This window comes from Emys orbicularis, chromosome 4, assembly GCF_028017835.1.
Source record: "Emys orbicularis isolate rEmyOrb1 chromosome 4, rEmyOrb1.hap1, whole genome shotgun sequence".
NCBI lineage: Eukaryota > Metazoa > Chordata > Testudines > Emydidae > Emys > Emys orbicularis.
This window is the reverse complement of record NC_088686.1, coordinates 50,121,913-50,143,148: the sequence shown is the minus strand read 5'-3', so window position 1 is coordinate 50,143,148 and position 21,236 is coordinate 50,121,913. Positions and strand designations below refer to the sequence as shown.

General features: G+C 40.2%; 1 protein-coding gene across 1 annotated transcript in view; it reads left to right on the top strand.

Annotated features, from left to right (window-relative positions):
* The window catches only part of AKAP6 (A-kinase anchoring protein 6), a 299,187-nt gene that overhangs the window by 126,925 nt on the left and 151,026 nt on the right, over positions 1-21,236 (top strand). The window contains exons 6-7 of the mRNA XM_065404219.1: positions 7,231-7,327; positions 8,576-8,742. Of these exons, the coding sequence (XP_065260291.1) occupies positions 7,231-7,327; positions 8,576-8,742 (264 nt within the window). The remainder of the gene's footprint in view (positions 1-7,230; positions 7,328-8,575; positions 8,743-21,236) is intronic.

The following is a 21,236-nucleotide window of genomic DNA, read 5'->3' as shown; positions in this document are numbered from 1 at the left end:
ACGACTTATGAAAAATATGATTGTGATACAGCTGAAGGTGAGATCAGCAATACATACATTACATGTATTTAACTGTGTAGACTAGCATTTCACCATTATAAAGACAAAATGGACCAGACATTTGGAAAGATGGGGAAAGTTCAAAAAATGAGATTCTCTCACTTCTTGGATATTTTCCAGTTTTATTGTGTTATATTTGAAAAATATAACTTCCGAACAGTTTGACCTAGGAACTCCAAACTTGTTTTACTCTTCTCTGGTAAGGGGTGATGCACTGGAGGGCAGAAGAGATAAATAATTGTTAATCAAAGCAATTTTCATGTGAATTTTAAACAATGTAGAGTTCTAAAGAAACCATATGCCAAAACACTGGCCTGACACAGGCTTCTTAAACAAGACATTAGTGCCAGGCCAGCATACTTTTTTTTTTTTTTTTTTTATAGTCCACACCAAGCAGAAATATCCTGCAAAGTCTCTAGAACAGAGACCAGGGAGTCTGCATCAAATTTCCTTAAAAGCTCCTTGCTCATACTTTCCCCATCAAAAGACCCCCAGTGTCTAGGAAACTGCACAGGACTGTGAACCTAGAGACTTCATGTTCTATTCTCATCTGTTCCACTGACTGGCCTGAATAACAATTCACACATATTTATTGGAGCCTCACACCACCCATGTAAACATAGATAAATATCATAATCTCTATTTAACAAATGAGGAAAAAGAGAGACAAGAGCACGTGACTTGCCTAAACTTATAGGACAGTGTAAGAACTGATAGAACCTAAACCTGATTTTCCACAGCTGCAGCTCCCATTGACTTCAGTCGGAGATGTGGGGGCTCAGCACCTTTGAAAATAATTCCCTACATCTCTTGTCTTATGCAGTTGCCAAATCCACTCGATTGTAATTCTTCTGAATCAGTATAGTAAAGATAATGGTACCTACATATCTGCATGTACTATAAACATACTAAAACCCATATATTTTCAGATTTCACCTGTGGAATGTGAAATTTCAGTACTTTCCAGATGAATAAAACACAGCACAGAGGACCACACTCCCTTTCCTAGCAAGTCAAAACCTCTCTGTGTCTCATTGTCCTCTTCTGTAAAATGAGGATATGAAGGAAAATGGGGAAATTGCCTGATAGAGGTTCCCTGAGGATGAGTTTGTGACTGTGAACATCTTAAATTTGTAAAAGCTATTATATTTGTACTATTGATACGTAGAATGTAGTAGATGTATACTACGGTATGTACATACATACATCCCTCTGTCTCACTACGCTTTGCTATCAAACAATAATTTTGTATTTGGAGGTGCATAGAGCTTTTGAATACAGTGTGGGCTATGTATGTTTTTTAATTCATGATATGTCCAGACATATAATTCTCAGTGAATTGTGTGTGTGTGTCTGGGAAAAAAATAGTAGCCAAGTGTGCCTGCAATGTGTTCACAGATACAGTTTGGTTTAAATGATATGTCAGTGTAAATTTAAAACACGGGGTTTTTTAATTTTCTTGGTCAGTGATGACATGAGCCTGTGTGTTTTTTTGAGTCATACATTGGGCTGGATTCTCTCAGAAAAGTGAATGGAATTTTATCATTAATTTTTATATACCAGTGGGATCAGTCCCATTGTTCCAGAGTCCGTCAATTCTCAGGGCAATGATAATGTGTGATAGTTAAGGGTATCTGGGTGAGCTTGAGTGTTCATACCCATGTGATAAATTTTTGTTTTTAACTTTAAAAAGGAACCTTAACTTAAAAGGTTTAGACTATGGTTTGCATAGTGTTTTGGAGAAAACCACAAGATTCACATAAACGTTTCTTTCTCTCTTGTTTTTAATCTTAACTGTAGTTTAATGTAGTTATCCCTGAGAATGTAGCACTTTCACTACCAGAGCACCCTCAATCCTGCTTTATGGCCTTGGTCATGAAATTCAGTACATGACATTCATTTCAGAGTAGCAGCCGTGTTAGTCTGTATCCGCAAAAAGAACAGGAGTACTTGTGGCACCTTAGAGACTAACACATTTATTTGAGCATAAGCTTTCGTGGGCTACGAAGTGGGATGTAGCCCATGAAAGCTTATGCTCAAATAAATGTGTTAGTCTCTAAGGTGCCACAAGTACTCCTGTTCTTTTTGCATGACATTCATTGTCACTTATCTTGAAGAAACAGCTGCCGCATATGGATGTGCAAGTTCTGTAACTGACCTTCACAGCTATTTGGCAAACTGCTTATTGGAAGGAAGATTCCAGCACTACGCACTTATACCACATTCTGAAGATATTTCTTTTGTATAATAGGATATCCTGTGAACTGTTCACATTTGGACTGTAAGAGTAAAGTAAAGCTGAGTGGTTCTATGCAAAATGAATTGTGAGTGAGAACCTATACAATACAAATTAAAGTAACCTCAGGGCAACAGAGAAAATTATTCAAACCCACCAACATGATGTTATAAAAATCCAGTGTAACTATAAAATATGGCTTCCAGAAAACTAATGGCATACAGCAGTGCATTTCTGTGAACTCATCCTGCTAGCAAGGGTTAGGACCCTTCATAAAGCTGCTTATGTTCTGCTGACTCATTGTGGCAGGTGCTGCTCCATAATTCCACCTTGAAAACAAGGGAAGTGGGAGTAGTTCTCTGGGGAGAAGGAAACCGGGTCCTTGGACTGAGAAAGTCCTGGAGGGACAGCCAAATTCAGTCTGAAATATATTTGTGGTGTTCTTTCTGAGAGCCCAGTAAAGCTCCTGGGAGAGGTGAGAGTCTGAACACAAAGACAGAGTTTGTGTGCGCTGAGAATGGGCTGGGGTTCAGTCTATTCACACAGGTTAGCCTGGGTCAGACTGATTTATGTAACTTTTCCCCAGGTAGTGCTCTGGAACCAGCAATTTCCCAGTCAAAAAATAATTTTCCCTATTTGGATTTTAATAGTAATATTAAAATATTTTTAGTGGTTAAAGGACACATCATTCAAAAGAATTTCTGAAAAGCTATACTTTGCTTATTTCAACAGCAGGCCTTAGTGTCTGGATGAGTTTGCAGAGCCAGCTGTATTAGCAATGGAGAAGTCAAATCCCAATAGTTTGCAATGGCTGTTTACATGGATGCTAAATAGAGAATGCAACCTTTGGGTTTAAAATGGCAACTCTCTTTTGTGAAGAGTTGGTAAATACATTTTAAAAAATATTTTCCGGCTGGGTGGATAAAAATCAAGTATTTTTAAAACAAAAACAAAAACAAAAATATCAGTTTTTTTATTTAAATTAAATAGGTTTTATATTAAAAAAGAAATACATTTAAAATTAAGGACTAAAACTTACTTTAATCTATTAAAAATCAACTAAATTAAATAAAATTAATATTCAAGCAGTATATGTTTACTGTCAATGTTTTAAAGAAAGTAGAAGCAACGAACGGATGGACGTCACTGGTTAAGCATTTGGAACCAGGGTTTGTTGAAGTGCTAAACCAGCTTTTGACAGCAGTAGCCTCTTTCACAGGTGCAGAGAGAATGTTTTCTTCATTTCAGTTTATCCAACTAGTTCAGTCCAATGACTAGTTCATTCAAATGTGAGGAACTGATTGGGAGTTGAAAAAGCAAGAAACCTTGTTTTTCTTTTCCAATTTATGAACAAAAACTAGGTGTGAGAGGATAAAATCTGATCCTTCTACAATCTTGAAGGACATGGTGACCAGAAACAATCAGTTCAATTCACTAAGTACACATATTTTCTTTGTTTAATAAATCAGTTAGTTTTAAGTGCAAAACATGTTTTGATAAACTTTTTTTCTTATTTATTCAGCATATTTAAGGTAGTTTTATTTAACTAATAAAAAATTAAAATGCTGTTTTTGTGCATCCAAATAGAATATGACATAAATCATGAGTAAAAAATGTAATCATCTAGTAAATAAGAAATGTCATTAACCATTTTCTAACATAATAAAAAAGTAAAAAATGAAGAATCTGAATAAATGTAAATTAAGCTATATTACTGCTTAAATAAATATAATCAATATACTCTATCTTCTGGGATAGCAAAAAGATGTACTCAATTTAGTGTGCAATCTATATTTACTTGTAAAACAACATGTTTTAATGGTTACCAACTAGAGAATCAACCTTTCTTTAGGAAAAAAACTAAAAACAATACATACAAAATAAGATTAAAATTGATTATTTAAATCAAAGTTTCCTGTTTGCTCATTTAAATCATAATTAAAATTGGTGATTTAAATTACTTTGATTTAAATCTATCCACTCTGGCAGGGCCGGCTCTAGGCACCAGCAAAACAAGCTGGTGCGTGGGGCGGCACATTTTTAGGGGCGGCATGGCCGGCGCCAGAATGCCGCCCCTAAAAATGTGCCGCGGCCGCCCTAGCTCACCTCCGCTGCTGCTGCCTGGGAGGGAGGGGGAGATCCCGAGCGGCCGCGGCGCGCGAAACAGCTGTTTCGCGCGCCGCTGCTCCCCCTCCCTCCCAGGCTTGAAAGCCTGGGGGGAGGAGGCAGGGCTGGGGATTTGGGGAAGGGGCGGAGTTGAGGCGGGACCGGGGGTGGGGTAATTAAAAAACGGGGGGGGGGGGGCAGCCAAAATTGTTTTTGCTTTGGGCGGCAAAAATCCTAGAGCCGGCCCTTTACTCTGGTTTCCAGTCATTCTTTTGGCAGGGCCAATAAGTTGTGTAAGCCTTACTTCATTTATTATGTAACTATGTGGTATTTTCATAGTTTTGCAAATTATTTGCCAATGACCCTTTAAAGATCCAAAACTAACTACCATGCAAGCTATACTTGTGTTAACACTGAAATAAGCATGTATTCAGTATTGCCCTCTAATTATATAGTACTTAATTTTTAATTAAATGGTCAACAGTTGTATAAGTAAAGAATATTCATGTGACATTTGTACACAATAAGAGTTTCCTATCTGTTATCAAGTATTTCATGTACTTGTATCATACCCTATTTAGTATACCTTCAGGTTTTTTATCAGGCACGTAATGCCTGTTTAGTTTTAGGGAGTTACTAGATTGAGCTTTCCTGAGAATAAAAGCATTGTTAAATGCAGAATGGTTTAATGCAAGACTTTTTTTCAGGAAGCTGCTGCTAATGTTTAGAATTTAAAATTTCCCTCTTTTCCGTCAAACTGTGCTGCTATGCAGGCAACAGTTCTTCTCAGTCGAACAAAACAACAACAGGAATATTATGGAGTCACCAATTGCAGCTGAGTTAAGGATAAGCTGAGTTTAATACTTCAATCAGGGATTTAACCTCTGTTGTGTATGAACAATATTGTGTATCTTTCCTAAAATTGAAGCACATACTCTTTAAGTATAGAATGAATTTTCTGCAAGTTTACAAATAAATCCATTAATTATTTATTTTTTAATAAATTTTAAAAATGGTCTTTTAAGAAATTAAGCATAGTATCAGACCTCCATTTTTGTTTGTTTGCATGTTCCCTAATAATCAGACATAATGGAACAACACAGATTCTTCCAGCTTCCCATGTAATTAAAACATACGCTATCTCTGGAAGCTGGAGCCTTGTCCTCTATTTGAATGCTTAAGCATCTATGCATCAATATAGGATGTTTTCTGAGAGACAGCAGTATTCTATGTAACCATACTTGGTCAACAAACTTTCCCAACCCTCAACAAATCAAATAAAAACTGTCCTCTTATTACAGCTTGCTGTGTTTCCTCCCCCCCCTGCTTTCTGCCAGTGGCAGCATTTGTCCCATGGAGGCCCCCTGCAAAGCTCAATTCTGGGGCCCCTGCTATCCTCCATGCAGCACGACCTCACATGCAGTGTGTGCAAGGTCACACCACATGGAAGACGCCATTTTGTAGAGCAAAGTTGCATTCTTCAGACAGGTGGAGTGTGTTCTGGCTCCACTGCAACTGTGTTTGTTACCAGGGAAAAGTAGCTGAGTCACCATATCGCTGCCCCTCCTCACTGCCTTGGGGACCCCTGCAATTGTATGAGTTGTAGGTATTTAATGCCCACCGATGCTTTCTCCTAAGGCCAAACTGCATTGTTCACTGTCACACCATACAATTCAAATGGCTATAGTTGGGTTTAATAGGGATTGGTGACAGGAAGGAACTGCTCTATTCTACTTGCAAATGTTTGCTTTGTTTCCCTCAGAAAGGAAGCTTAGATATTTTGTGGTCCCTGGTAGTTAATTAGTAGGATTTGGAGCAATTCAGGGCAGTTGGTGGAGAAACTAAAGTACAGTTGGGCACATGCACAGTTCAGTCTAACATCTACAAACGAACTCATTCCCAGATGGAGAATGATCCTTTCATCCAGAGGGCCATGTACTTACTGTTCTCACTCTTCACACAGAACTCCCACAGATGACAGTAAGAATTGCCTGTGGGAATGAGGGCCACATATGAATTATGATTAAATATTCCAAGTATTTCCCTCTTCCTTAGTTTTTTGTACAGTTTGGATAAGAAATTATAAATTATAGTTCAAACTTACCTAATGGAGATATCAAAGTGGCATATCATGCCTGTTGATGAAAGGGTAACTCCTGTTTCCAGATCATCTTTATGTTAGCAGCTTAGAGTATAATTTGCAGAATAAAATGTAATTAATTTCTTCAAAGCAAATATGATAATTAGAGACTCATTGTAAAATAATAATAATGCTAGTTAATGATACTAATGCCCAAAAGATTAAAAACATTTGTTTTATCAGTTAAAGAAGAAGGTACCTGATGCAGCATGATTTGTTGTTTGAAAAGGGAGATGGGAGTTAAGTCAGAACCACAATATTAATGGATTTGTATGGGTGGGCATAAGGCTAATATATTCAGTGTTGTACATTTTTATGGTTTCATAAACAGTAATATTAGCAACATTTCAAAGGAAGTATGAGAAAGAGTGCTCATATGGGATGGCATAAACTCTGTGTTTTTTATAGAACACTGTTACTCCAGATACAGCCTACAGGATGTGACTTTTCATAAAACCTAATGAATTTCTAGATTTGTCAGCTGTTTCAACACAGATGCACTTTGCTAATCTCATGGAAATATTTTGATGCCAGTTCTAAAATATCAATAGCTTTTAATATTGCAAGTTTGTTTGGCTATTTTGTAAATGGGGCTGTGGGTCTTGATAAAAAGTAGCAAGTAATTTTGTACAGGTTTTATGTTTAGCTGCCTCTCCCACATTTGATGCTCATATTTTTTTCCTTGCAGAGTTTTAAGTTGAATGTAGATAGCCACTGTGCTTTAAAAGAAGCTGTGGTAGAAGAAGGATGTCAACTTCTTGAGCTTATTGTATCTCACAAATCAGGTAAATCTTTCTGAAATATTGCAAGTCTTTATGTCTCCAGACTATTAAAGAATGAAGAAGCATTGCTGTAAATTACTGCATATATTCACTTCCTTATGTATTATTAATATTTACATTATCAGATTGACCTTCAAGATTTATAAATGTTTCATATACTGCTTACAATGCTGTGATACTTATAAAATGAAATACTACCTCAACTAGTCTGTTCATTTTATTTTGGGCTTGCTGCTCAGCTGAGTTTCAATTGAAATCACATCACTGAAAACTTCACACTGACATGTTCTTTGATATAGGTGCTATGGAAATAACATTAAGATAATGAATTAGGATTTCATGTATATATTCTGCACAGGTAATTGCATTGGTAAAGGTGGGGGGGGTTCTTTTTCTTTTCTTTTTTTGTTACTTACATAAACTAATTCTTACCTCAGTTTTAATTTATTAGCAAAATACTTTAAAAATTATTTCCTTTGATTATGCTTGTCTTTTTCTGCAAAGAACTTAAATCTGGGTGCATAATTATATAATATTTTAGATATTAGCATGACTAGCTTAATAGTAGTATACTATACTTTACTACTGGGGATTGGTGTCTTAATTTTGGCCCACTTTCATCCAATTTGCAGTTGTCCTTTTGTTTACATTTTTCTGGTCATTACAGCTGTTGTTCCACAATCTACACCTACTTCATGAGAGCCACAGACAGAATTTCTTTAATGCAAAACCTATAGTAAATCAGTGAGTTACTGGTATAATTCCCAGGGGGTGGAGAAGCCACAGCAAAGGTCTCAAAGCTGTACACTGAGATAAATTGTGTATGTTGCAGTATGTTTAGAAAATAATAATTTAAACCACAGAAAATATACAAAGGAGTGGGAGGGATGAAATATTACATCCTGGCTAGGAAGTTATTGAATGTTTAGAGCCAGGGAAGAGATAGCTAGAGGGGGGAGTTTCCTGGGCTTTCCCCACTACATATAAATCACTGGTTCTGTGACATTTTATTTTCCTTTAAATTCTGAGATGAGGTATAATTAAAATGTAACATTCTGTCTCATTGTGGGCTAAAAGAGATGCTATGACCATATAGTGTTGTTAATAGTATGAACACAATAGTTCCTGGCCTCATTTTCTGAATATACTGAAATATTTGCTGTGTTTTTTCTTTTAAATTTCCTGATAACCCATTGTATAAAGATGTAGCTGAGTTTACAACTTTCATTTTTTTTCCTTCTCATTTTGGAGAAGGACTGAAGGACATGCTGCAGATGATTGCAAGTCAGTGGAAGGAACTACAGAGGCAAATCAAACGACAACACAGCTGGATTCTTAGGGCTCTGGATATCATCAAAGCAGAGATACTGGCTACTGATGTGTCTGCAGAGGATGAGGAAGGGACTGGGAGCCCCAAGGTAAGTGGCTTGAAGTTTGCCTTATTTCCTCTTATTTCTGTCTTCTTTTGAACTAGGCACCACTGAAGTTTTCTTTCCACCCTAAGGCTTTTTCATTTCTACTGGGTAAACTTTTTCTTTTTTTATAAACAAAATGAAATGTCTTACTCTGAAACAATAAAAAAAAAGCTTAAAACTGTCAAGTTTTCCAAGAAGACCTCTTTCACAGTGTGTAAGGGACTGCGAAGGGGCAGGAAAGGGACATAAAACATTTAGTAAACAAAACATAAGGCATCTTTAACATGAATAATCAGAATGGTTTTAAATTGTTTTGTTGCAACTATAAATCACTATAATCAGTGCAATCACTCAGCTCTGACATCTATTAGCCGCTTGGTTACAGCAAATTAACAAAGAAGAGAGAAAGTGATTCATTATCTCATTCCTGTTAATGACTATCAGATGCATTGCCTAATTAGAGGATGGCCATTGTAGTGGGAAGAAGGTCGTATGCTTTGCCACAAATCTTTTTGCTCTAGTTTAAGCCTGCCATAATAGTGCATGCATTGAATACAACATGTACTTCAAAAACAAAGTATTGACATCTGTAATCATTTGGTGTGCATAGGGTCACCAGATGTCCCGATTTTATAGGGAAAGTCCTGATTTTGGGGTCTTTTTCTTATATAGGCTCCTATTACCTCCTACCCCCGTCCCGATTTTTCACACTTGCTGTCTGGTCATCCTAGGTGTGCAATAGTTATCCAGGATTGCTATACTATTTACCAGTTGCCCAATGTGATACTTGCAAGAGTAGTTTAAACAACACAAACTCATCCAAATCATGCCATAGGTTCAGTGGTGTTATCAACAACAAAAATGGATTTATTTTTGGAGCCACATTGATTCTTCCATTTGCAATTCGCAGATAAGTCCAGTAACTTCAGCACCAGCATATGGGAGACTCCAATTTATAGAAAAATTCAAGGTTCCTGCTTCCAGAGATGTTTTATAAATTAGTTTCTTGGATTCTCATGGTAGGAGAACAAGTTGTGGTGGTGTTTGCCATTTTCTAAGGACCACTCTCTGAAATGGTGTTTGGTGTCACCTGTGAATTAAGTTAAATGTCCAGCTCCTATTACCAGGCCATAGATGTGAACTCTGGGAAGGATCTTAGAGATGGTGGAGGAGTCATCAAGAATAACAGTGTAACAAGAGTGAATGAACAAACCTAAATACCCAGACTCAAACTGATCTAATATCCTGAGTCACTGACTTGGTTAGAAGAGCTCCAACGTCATATGGCCTTTTCTAGAGTAGTGGGCAGTGGAGCAAAACTTGATTTTGTGATTCAGTCCATTAAAATACAAAGACTAGCTAAGAGTTAAAAGTTTTCACCTTCTGTAATATGACTGTGTACTGGATAATATTCCCACATTAATTTCACTGCATTATCTCTGAACAGATTGATTCATCCATGGCCAAAGGCTAAATGCTTAACCAAAATTAAAATGTAAGAAAAATTGTTTAAAAATTCTGCTTAATTTTACTACGGAGAACCTAAGTCTAGAGGGACAGAGTTTAAAATATTTTATTGGGAGAATCAGAGACCTAACTTAAACTGACCACGTATCCTTAATTATTTTTATAGCGAAGTAACAGTTCTTTCCCACCATGTGGGAAATGGAAAACTCAGAGAAATTCTTCCTTATAGGTGGTTCCCCCACCATTAAAAACAAACAACCAAAAACACCGCCACAAAGACACTAGCTGGAGGCTATTTCTTACATTGTCACCACCGCATAGGATGTGACCTTGTAATGTATAACAGGCAAATACTGTGGTGAAATGCATATCTCTAAATAGTTCTGATCATCTAGTGCTTTGGGCTGAAGGATTAATTAAAAATAAAACATAATGGGAAATATAATTTTAGATTTCAGTTTACATTTACTTCAGAAGCCATGGGGAACCTGAGAAGCATAATAGAGAATCTAAGGAATATATCTAGGGGGCATTTTTCTTTTTTACCTTGTTTGAGAGACTGCAGGAAAGGAGTTTGTCTTTGAAATTCTTCCTATTTCTGTTTCTTTACAGATTTCTAAGACTCTAGGAAACTTTTCCCCTAGGACTTTTAAAAAGTGTTTTCCCAGTACTATGGCATCTTTTATAGAAGCAAACAGAGAGAGGGAAGGAAAGAGGGAAACTGCTGTTCTAGAAATGTATCTTTGGTGCACTCACATTCAGGAATTCGATTTTGCTTATGAGATTATATATTGTATTGTATGGAAGTTTTGTAATAGTTTATAACCTGAAACACAGCTTTGGTATATTCAATTCTGAATACTGTGGAGGACTTGAGGGATTTCAAAATGTTATTAATACCTAACTTCTTACAGTGCAGTGCATTCTCTCCCTGACCTTTTACCATGGAAATAAAAACTAAAAACAGGAAAGGAATACTTAAAGCTCACTTACAAATGTGTTGAAGTCTCTAACATTAACCAGGGTCCTTAGTAGTAATTGGTAGTTTGTGATTTTTAGAATAACCATACAACTAGTATATCAAGCATAAATTTGAGTATATTTTTTGTTTTTTATCCATAGAGAAGTACATTTAAAGAAAAACGGAATCACCTCATGTTTTTCAGTTTAAGAAGTTTCATTGTGTGATGTTACTACTGATAAATGTAACATACAGTTCATCTATTCTAATTCAGGCTATTAGACATATAAAGTAATAATTGTTTTTCTCCTCCTGATTGAAGCTGCTATTAGAGGTATACTAAAGTAATTAGAAGTGAGGGGTGTATGTTTATATTTATTTGTTTTCCCACTTTGGGAAATGTCTGAGATGCCTGCTTTTTAACTGGCCCTCTTTAAGTTCCTGTGAGTTCCACCATATTTTCAGCAGAAGAGGACTAGATAGGACTTACATTGGTGCAGTGTTGCTCCTCAGTCAACAAGAGGGATTATTTTTGAGCAATAACATATGAAGTATTTTGTCCCCTACTGGCTATGTGACTACTTCAGAAATCTGAAAAAATTCAAGGGTCATGGTAGATAATCAGTAGAACATGAGCTCGCAGTATGATGCTGTGGCCAAAAGGGCCAATGCAATCTTCAGATGTATAAACAGGGGAATATCAAGTCGAGAGAGGTTATTTTACCTCTGTATTTGGCACTGGTGCAACTGTTGCTAGAATACTGTGTCCAGTTTTGGTGTCCACAGTTCAAGAAGGTTGTTGATAAATTGCACAGCATTCAGAGAAGAGCCACAAGAATAATGAAAGGATTAGTAAATATGCCTTACAGTGATAGACGCAAGGAGTTCTATCTACTTAGGTTAACAAAGAGAAGGTTAAAGGGTGACTTCATCACAGTTTAGGAGTTCCTACATGAGGAACGAATATTTGATGATGAGGTATTCAGTGTAGCAGAGAAAAGTATAACAAGATCCAGTGGCGGAAAGTTGAAGCTAGATAAATTCAGACTGGTAATAAGGTGTACATTTTTAACAGTGAGGGTAGTTAACTATTGGAACAATTTACCAAGGGTCATGGGGAATTCTACATTACTGGAAATCTTTAAATCAAGATTGGATTTTTTTAATATGCACTAGTTCAAAAGGAATTATTTGGGGGCAGTTCTGTGGCTTGTGTTATACAGAAGGTCAGACTAGATGATCATAATAGTCCCTTCTCACCTTGGAATCTGAGTGTAAATACTCCCATGTTATGTATTTATTTTAATTCTGCTCCTGGATGGAATTTCACTATCTGCAGAAGTGTCTAGTAGATTGTAATTATCTTCCTTGAAAAGAGGATACAAATCCTAATACTACTCACTGATAATGGATATTCCCCTTTTGCCTGAGGGTTAGAAGACTATATTCTTAAAACAGGTTGTGAGTTCTGTTCCCAATACTTCATAGGTTCAGTAAACCAATGATTATGATGTCTATATGTGTGTGTAGCCAGTGATTGCTAGGACTCAAATTTTTGTGTCCTGCATAGTAATGCAGAGCAAAACCATTGGAAGCCAAGGACTAGGTAAGGTAGTCATTTAAACAGACGTAGGATGTAGCATACTCCAGGAATATATCTGTTGTCTTCACTTTTAAAGATGTTTCTCTTAAGAATTAATAGTTGTTATAATTAATTTTTAATTTAGATTTTTTTAAAAAAGCAAAACACATAAAAGTTAAGTTCTTATGAGAAATCCACCTGATCATGAACCATTTCAGATAGATGGGCCTAATAGTTAGAATGTTGAGACCTATCTCGGTTTTTTTAGGCAATAGAGATATGCAGTCTTGCAAGAACTGTCTAATCCAGTGGTTTTCAAACTGCAGGTCGCGACCCAATACTGGGTCGCAGAATGTAAAGCACTGGGTTGCGGCGGCTCTGGTCAGCACCAGGCTGTTAAAAGTCCCGTCGGTGGTCCTGCTCAGCTAAGGCAGGCTAGTTCCTACCTGTTCTGACACCGTGCTGCACCCCAGAAGTGGCCAGCAGCAGGTCCGGCTCCTAGGCAGGGGGACCACAGGGCTCTGCGTGCTGCCCCCACCCTGAGCACTGGCTCTGCACTCCCATTGGCCGGGAACCGGCCTGTGGAAGCTCGGGGCGGGCGGTGTCTGCGGGCGAGAGCCACTTGTGAGCCTCCACCTAGGAGCCGGACCTGCTGCTGGCTGCTTCCGGGGCGCAGCGCGGTCCGCGGTGCCATGACAGGCAGGAAGGAAGCCTGCCTTAGCACCGCCGCTGACCCGGAGCTATTTGAGGTAAGCCCAGGCCCCAAACCTGTGCCCCAACCCCCGGCCCAGCCCTGAGGCCCCCCCAAACCTGTAGCCCCTTCCTGTGCACCCCAAACCTCTCCTCCCCCAGCCCCACCCCAGAGCCTGCACCCCCAGCCCAGAGCCCTGACCCCCTTCCACACCCCAACCCCTGCCCCAGCCCAGAGCACCCTCCCATACCTTGAACCCCTCATTCCTGGCCCCACCCTGCAGCCTTCACCCATGCTCCCCAACCCCCTGCCCCAGCCCTGAGCCCCTCCCATACCCCAAATGCCTCATCCCCCGATCTGTTGGGTCGCAGGCATCAACAATTTTCTTCAACTGGGTTGCCAGAAAAAAAGTTTGAAAACCACTGGTCTAATCCATATAAGGAATGCCTTCTCTTGGTAAGTGAATAATAGAAGCAGCAAGGTTTTGAAGAATACTGAAAGTATCAGGTCAAAAATATGGTTAAATAGATAAAACTGAGAACATGGGGGAAAAGTAACATTTTGTGATATGTCGTATGAATGAATACCTTTGATTCTAAAATAATAGATAATTGTAGGCAGAATTACACAAACTGAAGTGGTAAATCTATATCCACCTTCCTTTTGAAAATAAATCTCTACATCAGGGAAGAAAATGTCAGTGTTATTTTCCCCTAATTTATCAACCCCAGAATTAAATGTTGGATGTTGTGGCTCCAGAATCATAGATCATTCGCCCAACTCCCACTTGTTTCTCAACTTTGTTGTTTCTCTAGTAGTTTTAAACAAAGAATTAGTTTTCAAAAACTTAAGAAAAAGAAAACTGACATGTCTGCCATGAAAATATGGAGACTCATTGAAGGTACTAAATATCTACTACAGATGGAGGTGCCTGATACGTCTCCTTGGGGTATAGCTACAGTGCAAATGATCTCACCACACTTTAAGCAGTGGGGGTATTGTCTGGCTTGTAGGAAAGGTAGGGAGTGACTTGGTGCAGCAGTTTCCGACTAGGTCAGCATGGGAATGCTGACCCATCCCCACCAAGTGACAGAAGATGGGGAGACTGTTTAGGTCCATGCCACTGCAAGAAAAGCCCTCTTTTACCTGGACCAGGCACAGCAACAGCTCTCATGATGCCACATGGTAGCAGACAGGTGAGAGCAAGAAAGGGGAGGGAAATAGCTCCCCCCCTCTTCCAGCCCACAGCAGTAGAAGCAGGTAAGAGAAGGGGAGGAAGTTTCAAACTCAGTTCAGAGCCGTAGCAGGCCAGTGAGAACAGGGAGGAGGGGGCAAAAGAAGATGTTTTGTAGCAGAAGGGGAAGAGGAGGGAGTTTCTAACTCATCAGTGTGGGGCCACAGCAGAGTGGTGAGAACAAGAGTGGGGAGTCCCCTGCCCTCTTACAGCCAGCCATAGCAAACATGTTAGAGCAGACAGGAGAGGGAGTTCCAAACCCAGCTCAGGCAGGGACAGAGTGGGGCTCAAGTGGCCATGGGAGACTGGGGAGATGGAATCCTTGCCACATGGGCAAGAGGTTGGATGCAGGACCAGGGTTGGTGCATCCGGGGATGGTCTATGTGTCTACCAAATGGATTCACTTTTAGTGGAAAGTAACATGGATCCTGAGGAAGCAAACACTCTGTGGTGAACTAACTGCATTTGGAGGTGAGGGAGCCATCAGAGAATTGACTCAAATAGTCTGGACAGTTGCTTCCAAAATTGTTTCCGCAGCACTAAAAGGTTTACAACGTGTAGTTATTTATTTGGCGTATGCAATCCAGTCAAGCCAAGCCACCACGCTCTTATCAACAATGTTCAAGGCATGAAGCCCTCCAGGAAGTTGTAATTTTGCAGTCTTCAACAATATGTGTCATGGTTAGTGGCTGCCCACATTGACATAGAGGACTGTCTCCAAAATGCCACCAAAATTCTGCTGCAGCACAAATTCCATGTCCGATACAAAACCGGTTGAGAAGGCTCCATTGCCTTCGCGGCAAATCAAATCCTGGTTGAGGTTGAATGAGGTCCAATACAAGATAATTATTAGTCACTTTCTTTGCGGACTATGAAGCTCACCGTGCATCCTCTACCATAAATCCCTCACCCGGTAAACTTATCCACGCTGGGTGACATGAGGGCAGACGACCATGTAGTGGTCGTAAATAGTGACTTTAAATAGCGGTTGATGTAGCATATCTCACAATTTCGTCACAAGCTTTACTATGCTTTCCTCTTTGCAAACATAGGGCAGAGCAATATTGCAAAGAATCAATAACCATGGTAGAGGAGTAGATTTGTGTGCCTAAAATAATACACATGGTGGAATTAAGTTGTACATCGACATGTTTGTGTGAGATGAGCGAGCCTGTACTGTAGCGCAGAACTCCGCCGCTGAGTAACAGAGTGCCAAGGCTGAAGTGTGTAACATTTGGGCGTTAGCACCCCATGTTGTTCCAGCCAGCTTTCCGAGCAGGTTGTTGCACATTTTGACCTTAGTCACTGACTTTGTAAGATGGCCACGATATGTGAGAGTTCTGTCCAACGTGATGCCTACATAGACCAGGTGTGAATCATGCTTTATTTATTGACCATTGAGATCTGTGTTCAACTTTCTGCCCGCTTGTGCATGATGTAAGTGGAAGAAAGTTGACAGTGTCTTACTTCCACTTGGTATCAGGCGCCGCTGATGACAAGAATCGGCCATAGCTGCCATATCTGTGGTCGGAACACTCTCAAATATGTCAAAGGAGTGTGACTGAGTGCTGAGACATATGTCATCTGTATAAACAAACTTTCAAGACCCAGTATATGGTAGATTATTTGAATATAAGTTGAAGAACGTTGGAGATAATACTGATTCTTGTGGGAGGCTGTTCTTCTGGTGCCTCCAAGCACTTGTTCTATCACCAGTATGCATATGGAAATGGCGATTTCTCAAAAACCGAGCCATCGCACATACTAACCAACTTGGCATAGCTCTAGACCAGTGGTTCTCAAACTTTTTTTTTTTTCACTGACCACTTGAAAATTGCTGAGGGGACCTCTTAATGATCTTTCTGAATGTTGTTTGTACCGTTAGCTAACTGTTGTAAATTGCTTTGGATAAAAACTCTATATAAAAAAACCCTTAATAATAATTGTTTTTTGTTCTACAAACAAAGGCACCCAACTCATATTTTAATATCAGTAGTCTTGCCTTTCTAATGCAATGGATGTGTGCCCCCTCTCCTCTGCCATGGCAGCCCCCGAGCTGGGCCTGGGAAGGAGGGGGGTCTCTCCCTCACTGCAGCAGCTCCCGAGCTGGGGCTGGGAAGGAGGGGGGTCTGTATAGTGCAGATATTGGTGGTTCCACAAACACTATGAATCTATGAGAGAAGTTTTTAATGATTTTGTAAAATTTCAGGAGCAGGAGGGCCCATTATGGAGGAACAGGTACTGCAGCACATGGTGTCATTAACAACCGGCATCATCAACCATCTCCATTCACCTAGGAAGGATGCACATAGTCTTGTCACTGTTAATACGCTTATGGATCTGGTGCAGATCCTAGAGCCCATATGTCATTGTGGACAAAAGTTGGCCTTGTTCATGGTGGCATTTCTGGTAGCATTTTTTGGAGCTTTTAGGATCGGTGAACTAGAACCTGTGTCCTGTAGGGACTCTTCTGAAAGGGCTTTGGAACTGAGGGAAATACACTGGGAGGGGTGATCAGTGATATTAACCTTGAGGAGGTCAAAGATGGATCAAAGAGGCCTGGGTGAATCCATTATTCTACAGGAAAGTGATGAGCCCGGGATCTGCCCTGTTAAGGCCGTGAGGGCATATATGGCAATAAGGCCAGGGAGAGATGGGCAATCTCTATATTCATGGTGATGGGAGTCCCTTCACAACATGCAAGTTTGTTACAGTTTTAAGATGGGGACTGATGAGGTTGGGGCTTCTAGCACATGAATTTGGCAACAGCAGTGGTCCAGCTGGATGTGAGGGCTAGCGCAATTCAGACAATTGGGAGTTGGCATTCTGAAGCATACAGAACATATGAGACACCCCAGGTGGGGAACCAGGGTTAATTTTCCTGTGTATTTGCATTCCAGATGCTGGCAGATAGTGGTGTGGATCTACAGGCACAGTATAGTTTATTGGGTGCATAGGTGGCCTTCCAGGTTGTCTGGAGGTTCACAGCTGGGTCACAGTGGTGAAGCAGTCCTGAGCTGGCATGGGAAGAGGAGCATGTTATGGGATGAGCTAATGCCCCTTCCGTACGCTGTGATGGCCCATGAACAGGCACCTGGTATGATTGTGGTACACCTTGGGGAAAATGATTGGGAACATGGAAAGAGGTGGCCTTAATGCTCAGAGCTAAGAGGGAGTTGGGGCAGATCCTGGAACTTTTCCCATGAGAAAAAATTATTGGGTTGAATATGTTGCAATTCAGGGTGTGGCGGAGAGGTGTGAAGCTCCGATCAGTCAACAAAGCTAGGAGGTATGTGAATGGGGAGGTGGCAAAATTCATAGGTGGCATAGGGGTGTTGGTAATTTCTCGTCTGGACACAGCATAAGGGGCACCAGAATTGTTCAGGGAGGATGGGATCCACCGGTGAGACTTGGAAGCTGACAGGTTTTTGGCCAATATTAAAGAGGACATTAGTAGATGTCCAAAAACCCAACTAGATATGTGGGGGAGGCAGCCAAGCTAGTTGCCAGTGCCTGTTTGTGGTGGGTGTCCAATGCAGGTCCTCTATAGGGAAGAGATATGGTGATCAGAGGATTGGTAAAGATTTAAAGGAGATATTCTTTAAATGAGCAGAGACGGGGGGATGTTCAGGGCTCCTATGACTGGTACGGAAGAGAGCCAACCCTCCCTCATTCATAGCCCCCCCCTTAACCCTCATTTGACAGTGTCCCAGCACTGGGGGTGTCCCAGCACAGGTTCGGCCAGACATTTAGAGATAATGTTGCGGCCTAATTAAACCACATCCAGTGTCTTATGTCTTCCTTCTGGCATAGCTGGACAATGACCTCATGACACATTAAGCAGTGGGGGGCCATTGTCTGGTTGTAGGAAAAGGTGTGTGGCCTGTTTAAGGTCTAGATAGGCAAAGTGACTGGCTGCAGCCAGCTTCATACTAGGTCAGCGTGGGGACACTGACCCATCACCTCCACCCCAGGTGACCCGAAGAGAGGAGGGACTATTTAGGTCCTCCCCAGTGCAGGAAAAGCCCTCTGTTACTTGGACCAGGCAGAGCAACTCCCACCCAGGAACATAGTTAAATACCTGTGGGAATTACGCTAGTCGTTCCTTTCTCAGAGGGTTGGGAAGGACTTTTTCCCTCACAGCCAGCATGGCCAAGGCAAGGTGGGGGGTTTTCGCTGCCTTCAGGGTGGTTGGGGGCTTAGCTGGGGCGAACATGAAACAGGGGTTAGGCAATGATGTCACAACTCATGTCAGCATGAGGCAGATGTCCAGTGCAGGCCCTTTATAGGGAAGGGATATGGTGATCAGATAAAATGGATTGGTAAAGGATTTAAAGGAGGTATTCTTTAAAGGCACAGAAACAGGTGAGGATTGGGGTTCCTATGCCTGGTACATCAGGGAGCCAACTGCCATCTTTTATAGATCCCTTAACCCTCACTCAAGGTGAGGGGTAGCGGGGTCCCCGCAGCAGGTTGGCTGGGGACCAGGATGGGTAAAGGGGAAGGGCTGCCAACAGCCCATCCCCAGGTATATGTAAATGATGATGGAATTACCTGCACTGTACACTTTTATCTGATTGTTATTCCCAGACATACAGGAATAAAGTTCCAGCTTAAATAAACCACATCCAGTGTCTTATGTCCTTCTTCCAGCACAGCTGGACAACTTATCAGACACAAGGTCTGGGTTGATCAAGACTATATTCCAGACAACAACAGATCTCTTCTCAGTTTGTTAATGTGAGGGCATGTTTGAGAAATGTGTAACAAAACAGAAAAAGAAAATAGGCAAGGAAATGCTGACAGCCCTCACTCTCTGGCTAGACAGTTACATCCTAGTTGTCCAGACCATGCTTCTGTAGCTGCAACATTTAAGACTAATATTATGATACAGAAGGAATGTATGAGCGAATTTCTTTGGTCTCTGTGATCAATACAGAGAAATGTCATATACGTGAGTAGATATTTTGCTTTTCCTCTGTTCAGCTAAAGGGCTCTTCAACTCTAGATTTCTAATCTTCAGAGATCCATATTGTGCACATACTGTAATTCTAAGGGAAGCAAGCCATCACACCAATAATTTTCAGGTAATTGTATTTTTTAAAAACAGGCAAAGTCATTATCAGGTTAATCTTCTATCATGTGGTTAACAGATATAAGCTAGATTGAGCTCAGAATCTAGAGCTTTTTTTTTGACACGAACACTTTGGTCTGCTAATTACAAAAAAGAAATCTTAATACCAGAGTAGATGGGACTAGTACTATAATAGCAGTGATTTGAAAGTGTGAAACAATTACATTAGTATGTGTGATTTGCCCTCATCTCCTCTCCCTGGAATTAGTAGTTTCTGGCAAAGGGATAGGGATAACCTATGTTAGAGGGATCATTCTGCTTAAACTGAGGCTTTCATTAAGTCACACAGGATGATTTATGAAATGAAAGCTTCAAAACTGGGTGTATGTTTCATTTACATTCTGTACAGTCATGTACACACATACATACCATTAATGTTAAAATTTCAACCACTTCTTGATACACACGCACAGAATATAGAGATAAATAAATAGTTGCCCCTTCATCAGTAAAAAAGAAAACATTAACAATGGGGTGGAAATTAGTCTTCCCTCTACTGTAGCAACTCATGGTGCTGTGGAAAGGTAAGTATGAATATCCACTTTGTTCTGTGGTCATCTCATGAGTCAGTTCTAGTAATACAAAGGTGCCACAGAAAGTGGTATTGGTGATTCAGTAGAGGGTGCTCTTTTCTCTGGATCCATACTGAACCACCGTCCCAGCTCGATGTGAGGGAGCTCTCTTGTGAATGTGACGTCTTTCAGATTAGACATTAACCCAAGGTTCCAACCACCAGTTCCCAGGACAAATTCCAGCTTTGGTCATTACAATCTGCCCATCTAAATTCTCCCTGCAATTTCAATTGACTATAGCATTCTTCTTTTCTTTTTAATACTATTGGGCACTATTAAAAGGTTACTTTCAGTTGTGGAATAGAAGGTCCTTGTATAGTTTTTGTTTGTAAAGCTCTTTTGGGAAGAAATGGATTACGATGAATTCCATTAGGAACCCAACATTCACCACCCTGCAAATACCTGCAATGACCATAGTAGATTTTGCAGTGTTGCCATCACTGCAGAGGCTCCAAAATGTTGACTATTTAACGGTGGGCTCTGTATTAAACATAATATGTCACCATTCTGAATTGTTTAAGTCACTTGTGTAATAAGCTCTAATTCTGAGTCTTTCATAATTTTGGAATCTTAGATGTAGTATTAAGTATATTCTGAGGATTGTGAACCCCTCGGTTTAAAATGAAAAGATTCCTATTAAATCTGCTGTGTTAGGAAAGAATGTTTCCTTAGTTACTGTTTTTCTCATCCACTGCTCCAAATCAAAGGTTCTTTGTTTTTAGACATTTCTAAGATCTGGCATTATAGTATTGCTGGTTTGTCAACCTCGAAGGTAGGGCTTGATCCAGAGATCAGAAGGTCAAGTGATGAGTAAAGGGACTGTTGTTTGTGTGACTGACAATCATTCTGCCTTCCT